We start from the raw sequence: 9,338 nt of genomic DNA on the forward strand, positions 1-9,338 counted from the left end.
TTTGTCACCCCACGCTCTTTTGAGAATTTTAAAATATGTGTACACACTCATCTTTTAATTTTTTTAGTACTAGTTGTGCTTTGGGGAAAAAAAGTTTTCAAAACGAGTTATATAAATACTGAGGGGAGGCAGACACCTTTTCTTCTCAGAGCTAGTGAAGCGATTAGTCGCCTCCTCAGTTTATTGAAAAGTAACAGGGCACATTGAGGATTGCGTATCGTCTCCACCGGGCTGGAATCGAGGCTTGGACTTCCCCTCGTATGATTTGGTAAACCAGCTAGTCAACACATACATATTTTGATATGTAAGAAAGCGTTAATAACTCAAGCAAAATTCCCCTCACAGCCCCAACAGCTATTAACCCCATACTCCTTACAGCCACCACAAACCCTCTAAATTCCGCCCTCCGCGCCTCATTCGCTCGTGGCGCTTGTTTTCCCCCCTGTCCTCGCCTCCCTATTGGCCACCTTCACGTCACTCCGAGCTTCCCTTCCCCCCACCCTTCCAACCGCCGCCGCCTCCTTTTCCCTTGCAGCCGGCATCTTCTCTACACACACTGTCCACGCGCCGCCGGCCGGCCTCCGATTGGCTGCCGGGATTGTAAACACGACGAGGCGGCCAATAGCAGCGCTGTTCACGAGGACAGCACGAGGGTACACGAGCCGGCCGCATGGAGCTGCTTGAAATCAACAACGTAAGGGCGGGGACGGTGGGTGTAGGCCGCGTATAAAAAGGCCGGATGCAGGCGACGGAGTCCAGCAACCGGGCGGGTTCAGAGCGGGCTGGAGTCAGCAGTCATTAGCGCTCCGGTTAGCGAAGAGTGCCTTGGACGCCACACATTTTGAGAAGAAGAAAAAAAAAGAGAGGGAGGGAACAAATTTGTGTATTAAAAAAAAGCCCTGAGCCAGGCTTGCTAAACAAATAACAACAACAACAGTACGAGGGCATTTTCTTGTCTCTGAAGTTGCAATAGTTGGCAGCCATGGTGATGTTCAAGAAGATCAAGACTTTCGAGGTGGCCTTCAGCGAGCCCGGCAAGGTCTACGGCAGCGGGGAGAAGGTGGCCGGCCGGGTGGTGGTGGAAGTGGCCGAAGTGACGCGCGTCACCAGCGTCAGAGTCCTGGCTTGCGGCGTGGCCCGGGTCTTGTGGATCAAAGGGCCCCAGCAGTGCAAGCAAGAGATGGAGTATCTCCGCTATGAAGATGTCCTCACCCTGGACGACCATCTAGCTGGTGAGCAGCAGCGTGGGGGTGTCTTTGTTTTTTTGGGAGGGGTCGGTCTGTGCCGGCATCTCTGCCTGTGGGAATCCTCAACCTTGCAAAAACAACGGAAAGCCATTCCTGGAATTTTAGTAGCCCGTGAGAAGTAAAATTTCAGCCCGGATCTATCAATGCGCGGTGACTTCTTGGGAGTAAGCCCAATGGGATTTGCTTCAAAGTAAGCATGCGTAGGAGTGAAGGTTTGGCTTTAAATTTGGGGGTTTTGTTTCAGAGTTAATTGGAAGGCTATCTTGTTCAGCAAGGCACACTTGGCTCTAAACTTTTAAAGTTTTGCTTTAAAAAAACTAAATTGGCATTTTCGGGGGGGGTTGTACAGGGTACAGCATCTTGTTTTATGGTGTTTCAGGGCTGGCTATGTAGGTTGGTGTATAATGTAGCACAGACTCAAATGCGAAGGAAATGGAACGCTAGCCTGTTTAAAGACTGGTTTTTAAAACTTGCATCCCGGTTCAATGTGGGACTAAGCTCCCTTGCTAAGTAAGCGGTTCTAGGATTGCAGCCTTGCAGGACTGAGCTGCACGAAAAAGATCAACACCAAAGAGGGGCCAGCTGGGAAACAATGTATAGTTCCAAGGCTTGGGAACCTGGAGCAGGGATGTACTGCTAAGGAGCTGAACAAAGGGTCCAGGGTGGCATGTCTCCTCAGAATGAAGGGTCAGTGGCATCCTGCAGTTTTTGTAGTTTCCTTGCTGAGCAAACATCCAAGGAAAGAAAGGAGTATGTCCCAGCAACAGTCATCGTCATAGCAGGGAATTGGCCAGCTGGGGCTTTTGGCAGTGGATGTATTAATAGGTAGTGATTTCCAAGCAGTACAGGAAGTCCCCTGCCCTGCAAGATGTAAAATCCTGTAGACTGTTGGCTTCTGTAACTTGTCCCTTTGGTTTATAATTGGACACGCTCGCAGGCAGGAAAGACAATGCATTTTTTTAAAACGTTGAGATCTTAATTGCATGTATTAGCAACCAGTGTTGAAGAAGGATGAGAACAGCATCATTTCTTGAAATGCTGGCTTGAAACAGGGGTACTCTAGACATTTCCTGCTGTTTAATTTTTGAAGGTACATTGGTCTTGATAAGAACACTTAATTATCCTTATGCATTATTTGTCATTTAGAAATACTTAAAATGTTTTCTCCATAAGCTTGACGTCTTTCTCTCTGATGTCTTCCTAGATGAAGATGGTTCTGTGATTCTGAGACCAGGAAACACCTATGAATACAAGTTTGGATTTGAGCTGCCCCAAGGGTAGGTATTGGCCAAATGTAGCCACTGAAATATAGCATAAAATACCAAGATTCATCACTGCTTTACTTCTTTCCTGTGTCTAATGAACATTTGTGTTCTTTCAGACCACTTGGTACCACTTTCAAGGGCAAGTATGGCTGTGTTGATTATTGGGTGAAGGCTTTCTTGGATCGCCCATCCATTCCGGTTCAAGAGATAAAGAAGCGCTTTGAGGTCATGGATCAAATTGATGTCAACACTCCAGACCTGATGGTAATTACCACTAGGGTTTGTCCTTTGATCTCAGGTCAGTTGTCAGTTAATAGCTTAAGCAGGTTTAGTGTCAAAGATCGTCTGAAATTGGCCATTTTTCAGCATCTTTTTGGTAGACTTTGCTTCAGAATTGCAAACCTGGATGCTTTGGTATTCTTCTATGTCTTAGTTGCTGTTTAGTGTGTTCAAAGTTTTTGAAGGGATGTTTGCCTCTGTTCAGCTTCAGCCTGAATTTAATGGTCTATATTCAGGTGTCTCATTTAGGATTTAATGAAGCAAGATACTTGTGGATAATTAGTTCTAACTTAAGCTCTAAATGTGGGAAGACGGAATAAAGATCAGGCAAGGGACAAAAAGGTTGAACTCTGAGAATACAGAGCATGCATGTGGACAGGCGCAGCACTTTGGAGCAGAATAAGTGTCTCCTTCCATTTTTTTTTAATGTGTAACCATATCTCTTTATGGATTTCTTTTCAGTCGCCTGTCTCTGCCAAGAAGGAAAAGAAAGTGTCCTGTATGTTCATCCCTGATGGGCATGTGTCTGTCAGTGCCAGAATTGACCGCAAAGGCTTCTGTGAAGGTGAGGGCTGGCTCCTTCCTTTTCAGGAGCATGGGATTTGATGAGGAGGGGTGAACTGTACCTCACCGGGTTCCTTTTGGGAGGAAGGGTGGGGTGTAAATGTAATAAATATTGTAAATTGCTAGAAGACTTATCTGTAGCTTCTAGATGTTCCTGGGAATCCAAGTGGAGATCTAGAAGATTTTTTAAAAAAATCTGGGTTCAAGGAATTAATGAGCAACTTGGATACACTTGGGATATCTTCAAGTGGGGAGAGTCCCCTTCTAAAATAGCACCTAACAGATCTCAAGGAAGATCTGCTCTAGTGGTTAAGTTCTGTAGGTCTTCTACAACTAACTTTCTTTCCCTTGTCACTCTTACCAGGTGATGACATATGCATCAATGCTGACTTTGAGAACACCTGTTCCCGGATTGTGGTGCCCAAGGCAGCCATTGTTGCCAAGCACACCTACCTGGCCAACGGACAAACCAAGGTCTTTTCCCAGAAGCTCTCATGCGTCCGAGGCAACCACATCATCTCTGGCATGTCTGAATCATGGCGTGGCAAGACACTCCGTGTCAAGAAGATCAAGCCATCCATTCTAGGCTGCAACATCTTGCGTGTAGAGTACTTCCTGCAGGTGAGGAACCTTTAATCTGTTTGAGGGATCTTGCATTTATTTCAAGCCCTGAAATTCATCCCTGAAAACATGGGGCAACCCTTCTCCAAACCCCCTATCCCCAGCAAACCATTCTCTCTCCAAGAAAGCATCTCACCATAGTTGTTGGATTTTGCAGATCTATGTCAGTGTCCCGGGTTCCAAGAAGATCATCCTGGACCTGCCCCTTGTCATTGGCAGCAAGTCTTCCAGCATCGGCAGCCGCAGCTCCAGCATGGCTAGCCAGACTAGTTCTGAGATGAGCTGGGTGGACCTCAATATCCCTGATACCCCAGAAGGTGAGCAGAGCTTCCTGTCTGTTGTTGTTGAAAATACAGCCTCCTGGATATGGGACAGACAGAGGCCTCTGCAAGGGCAGAATTGCAGGAGTGGAGGTCATTCAACTTGACTCCCTTGCATTGTGCCAATGACCCCTCTGCACTTGATAGCTTTGCCTAAACTATCCTGGCTTTTAGAACTTTCCAAAAGGAATCTGTTGGACAAGCAGTGCAAGCCATCTAGCTGACTACCTTTTGAGAAAAGGGGTGGGATGATTCAGCCTTTCCACTCAGTAGGAACCGGGGAAGGGCAGGAGCTCCCCTGAGACCTGTTGGCCCAACCCTGTTTTTTTCCTAGGCACACTTTGCACTTCACCAGAATGTATATTTTACAGCAGGTTTGGAAAAAGTGGACTGACGTGTATCTATTTTGTTTCTTTCTGTTAGCGCCTCCATGCTACCTGGACATCATCCCTGAAGACCACCGCCTGGAGAGTCCCACCACTCCTCTTTTAGACGAGCTGGACAACTCGTTTGACAGCCCCATATTCATGTATGCTCCAGAGTTCAAGTTCATGCCACCACCTACATACACAGAGGTGAGATTTCTGACTGTTACACATTCAAATGCAAACTGCAGCACACTAGGACTGATAGGCAGTCCAAAGGAAGCAAGGCTATTTCAGGCTTTCATTGGTAAACTGAAATCTGACTATACTGAGAAGCCCTTGCCTGCCTTCCTAACAAAAGAAGTTGGTGAAACAATTTATTCCACTGCTTGCAAGAGATAGGTATAAAACCAGGGTGACGAGATTGTGGCTCCCCTATTGGGAGGAAGGGTGGGATATAAACCAAATAAATCTTGAAAGACAAGCTGTGCAACTCGGTATGTATCATTGCCGCATGACTAGGTTCTACCCCCAATTTCAGCTTTTGCACTGTTTGAAGGGGAATGGATCCAATTTCAAAACCTTCACATTTATTTCACTTATGTGCAACCATTCTACTCAGGAACCCAAGGTGGTTTTACAATTAAAAATAGCAACACAAACAAATGTTGCATAATATTCCCAAGCTGACTTAGATCTTTACCTCACACATATCCTGTATTCTCTCTCTTTTTCCAGGTGGATCCCTGCACTGTCAACAATAATGTCCAGTGAGCATCAAAGGACATCTTTATGCAGTTGTCTTTTCTCCAGCTTTTCCTGGACATTTAACAGTTGCAGTCGCAGAGATTATACACCAGGCAGAAATTCCCTGATGAAAAGGGAAGGAAGACCTCAAGGTGTCAGGGCATCTTGCGGAAAACTGTTGGCAAGGAGCAGAATTGAATGGCTGTCTTAATGCCTCCATCTTTGTACTTGCCACAGGCTAAGAGAAGCCGTGTGGGTCAGTGGTGGATCTGGGCCTTGGCTCTCCCCCAAAGCCTTTCAGAACTGTTCTCCCCACAAACCAACAGGTGCTGAAGTGAAACTTTAAAGATGAGACTGTGGGGCAGGAACAGGCGTTTCTGAACAAGGAGAGGTGAAAAACGATAAACAGTTTGGAAGAAATACTACTGAATAACGAAATATGACCATTTGTATCTATGATCAAAAAGTGTTTTGAATGTTGTGATTTACATACATGAGGTTGTATGTCTGAAGATTTTCAATAGGAAAAGCAAGCTTATTGTAGTGTGTGTTTTGTGGTTTTCTCAGGCTTTAAAACCTAACACCATAATCTTGGGGACACTTAGAAAAATGTGTGGGGAGAGTTGCTAGAAGGACAGTCGTAGGTATTACTGGAGGTGTTGGGTGGGACTGAGTTTCTTTACTCAATATCATTAAGTAAAGAGGTGAGAATAGAGAAGTGTAGCAGGTGGTATAAGTGTGAGGTGATAGTAAAAGGGACAAAATAGGCCCCAAGAAAGGAGAATAACTTTAATTTCATAATAAGCAATAGATTTGTTCTTCTGTTTTCACCTAACAAGCAACTGGGACACTGCTTAGAAGGGTAGCTTTCTAAAACAGTCTGTTTAAAAAAATGTAATGGACTTTTGTAGCACTTAATTTCTGTGGTTCTCAACATTCTCCTTTGTATGTAAACAAGCAAACATTTTGTAAGGGAGAAAAGTCACTATGCCTATTTGCTTTTCTTGAATCTTTAGTGTTATATGAATATAAATCAATGTTGATAATTTGGGGTCTGAAGCAAGTTGTTGGCAGCCTTGAATGATGCAGGGGCAGGACTTGAGGCCTTGGTGCAGGGCAGCACTTCCCTCACCACTCTTCTGAGACGTTTCTCATGCATTCCTTTGCTTCCGTGGGTATCAAAAGCCCAGCAATATCTAAAGACCAATTTTTTGTTGTCAGATGGTGCCAAATACCTCCTCACGAAGCTGATACTTGCTGAATAAAATCAGACATGGCTTTAGGCGTGCCTTAAACCAAGTGGAACTGCTTCCCTATTTCTGGGCTGCTTTTCTGCCACCCTGTCGTGTATTTTCCAGCAAATAACTTGGTTTATTCCCCATTGACAGAAATGCACTTTCTTAAAACAATTTTTGGAAAACAGCATATCCAAAGTGTTAATTGATCCCAGGTTTTGTCACCACAAATATTTACTTGGTCGCAAGATACTATATAAGTGACAGTCGGACATAAATTTGGGTGTACTGAATTTTTTTATTGTGTTTTTTGTTTCTCTGTTTTGCTTTTTTGTATTTGTTTGAAAACTTAATTATATTTTGTACTGCTGCAATTCTGAAGAATCCCGTTTTTGGGAACAATATTTCTAATAAACGTTCAAAGGTTTAAATGCCGGTCTCGTTTCATCTGCTTATGCCAAGGCATTGCTGTGGTGAGGGTAACTGGGGTGAGTGAGGGGCAGGGGGATGAATTATCACCCTCATATTCCACACATAACTAAGTTAAAGCATAAGTGGGCTTGCATTAAAACCTGACTTGGAGAATGCATACAGGGTTCTGGAGAGAACAGGGCTGTAGAAGGGAAATTAAGTCTAAGGATTTGTTAAAACCCTTCCTGATGGCATATAAAGAAATGGGTTTTCTACTGTTCATGAGATCCGTTGTGGTAATAACTATTGAAGTATAGCTAGGAAGACCTGGATTCAATTTCCCATCTGGTCATAAAGCTGAGGAAGTGATGTTGCAACATGCACACAGTCTAAGTTGGTTAGGGTGAGCATGGCAATAAAAGGGGAGGATTCATATGAGCAGCCCTCGCCTCCCTAGAGAGAGGTGTGACCCATAGAACTTGCCTTATGGGAGTTTTCTTAATGTGCCCCACTTAAGTCGCCAGGCACCCAACCCAGAGAGCCCTGGTGGGTCAGTGCCTCTCTACCTACCCAATAGCTGCATTAAATCTCACAAACTTGCAAAAAAGTTGCCAGTGCATTTCTGGCCTCGGCTTCTTTGGTAGTGGTGGGGTGTTGCAAATCAGCACTTCTCATTGCCCAATTAGTGTAGCAGCAAATAATGGGGATGGCATGCGGAACATGTGCAATAATCTCCACACCATCCCTAGTAACTGTTAACCATGGAGTGAAGCCTTCTCTGGCCACATTCACACCATACTTTTATTCCATTTTGAACAGTCATGGCTTCCCCCAAAGAATCTGGGGATGTGTAGTTTGTGAAGGGCACTGAGAGTTGTTAGGAGACCCCATTTCCTCTTCACAGAGCTACAGTCCCCAGAGTTCTCTGGGAAGAGGGACTGACTGACTGTTACACCACTTTGGGAATTGTAGCTCTGTGAGGAAGATAGCAGTTGTAATGACTCTCAGCACTCTTCACAAACTACACTTCCCAGGATTCCTTGGGGGAAGCCATGACTGCTTAAAGTGGAGTAATAGTGGAATAAATGTATGGTGTGAATGTGGTGTCTACCTTCTTGAGGCCTTTGGCTCCTGCCCACCCACTAAATGAGGTAATTGGTATATATCTTGAGCTCTTAGAAAGCGTGCACTGGCAGAGATGTAAAAGCTGATGGACAATGCAGCCTTGCTCTGTGTGTGTATCCTTCAGAAAGCAGAACTGAAATCAGCCCAGCTTCAGTAAGTCCTGTTGTTGAGCTGAGTGGTGCACGTTGACTGATCTATTTCAACCAGCTTTGTCTATTCTGATTTGCAGTTGGTTTTCCAAGATCCTGGACGATGGTCTTCCTACCTAGGCACCTTTTGTTAAGCTGGAGCCTTCTGCCCACGCTGTATCATTCAGCCCCTCCTCTAATTTTTAAATATTGTTTTTAAAATTTTCTCTGTTGTACACTGCCCTCATGCTTTGTGAGAGGGCAGTGTATATAAATACATTTATAAATAAAATATACCCAGACCTTGCTATCATCATCTAAGGTCCTTCTCCAGGTGCCTCCTCTGATAGCGGTTTGGAAGGTGGCAACATGGGCGAGGGCCTTTTCAGCTGTGTGCCCCTGTGTGCAAAACCTGCCTGGGACAGACATTTAACATCCTTTCGGTGCCAAGTAAAAATGTGCCTCTTCTCCCAGAAACTTTTCCAGACCAAGCAAAGGTGCCAGGGTCTTCTTAATGAGAAACTCAAATACCTGTGCTCTTAGCTCTCTGAGGAGCTTGCCATCTAAGCTTGCCATCTAAGTTTCTTTAGCTTGCAAGTGGCAACAGAAACACACACGGCTTGGGTCCAGGCTATTTGTCAGACCGCATCGCCCTCTATGTGCCTGCCCGGGCCCTGAGATCTTCAGGAGAGGCCCTTCTTTCAATACCTTCATCCGCACAAGTACAACTGGTGAGAATACGAGATAGGGCCTTCTCGGTGGCTGCCCCTAGGCTTTGGAATTCCCTCCCTAAGGAGATAAGAATGGCCTCTTCCCTGCAGTCCTTTCGTCGACAGGTAAAAACTTTCTTATTTCACCAAGCCTTTGATTCCGAAGGCGGCTAAGGATAGGCCCAAAAGGAGGTCATATTGCTCTTGCTTGTTTATTTTTTAATTATTCTGATTTTATGAGTATAGTTTTTAATATCAGAAACAGTTTAATGCTATTTTAAATTAGAGTTCATTTTTTAATTATATCTGTCTATATTTATT

The 9,338-nt window shown here is 44.7% G+C and overlaps 1 protein-coding gene across 1 annotated transcript; it reads left to right on the top strand.

Moving 5' to 3' along the window:
• Nucleotides 1-747: 747 nt before the first annotated feature.
• On the top strand, nucleotides 748-7,074 carry TXNIP (thioredoxin interacting protein). The gene is made up of 8 exons (XM_061606081.1): nucleotides 748-1,232; nucleotides 2,452-2,524; nucleotides 2,629-2,776; nucleotides 3,254-3,356; nucleotides 3,720-3,976; nucleotides 4,134-4,293; nucleotides 4,720-4,871; nucleotides 5,400-7,074. Exons 1-8 carry the CDS (start codon nucleotides 983-985, stop codon nucleotides 5,433-5,435), a joined length of 1,179 nt encoding a protein of 392 aa, XP_061462065.1. The 5' UTR covers nucleotides 748-982; the 3' UTR covers nucleotides 5,436-7,074.
• The last annotated feature ends 2,264 nt before the right edge of the window (nucleotides 7,075-9,338 follow it).

This window comes from Rhineura floridana, chromosome 22 (assembly GCF_030035675.1).
Source record: "Rhineura floridana isolate rRhiFlo1 chromosome 22, rRhiFlo1.hap2, whole genome shotgun sequence".
Lineage (NCBI taxonomy): Eukaryota > Metazoa > Chordata > Lepidosauria > Squamata > Rhineuridae > Rhineura > Rhineura floridana.

What these genes read in the sequence shown, in the direction of transcription:
- TXNIP (XM_061606081.1), top strand. Translation starts at nt 983, where the DNA reads ATGGTGATGTTCAAGAAGATCAAGACTTTCGAGGTGGCCTTCAGCGAG. An exon ending in TATCCCTGATACCCCAGAAG is followed by an intron (nt 4,294 to 4,719) that starts GTGAGCAGAGCT and finishes TCTTTCTGTTAG; the next exon opens with CGCCTCCATGCTACCTGGAC. An exon ending in CACCACCTACATACACAGAG is followed by an intron (nt 4,872 to 5,399) that starts GTGAGATTTCTG and finishes CTCTTTTTCCAG; the next exon opens with GTGGATCCCTGCACTGTCAA.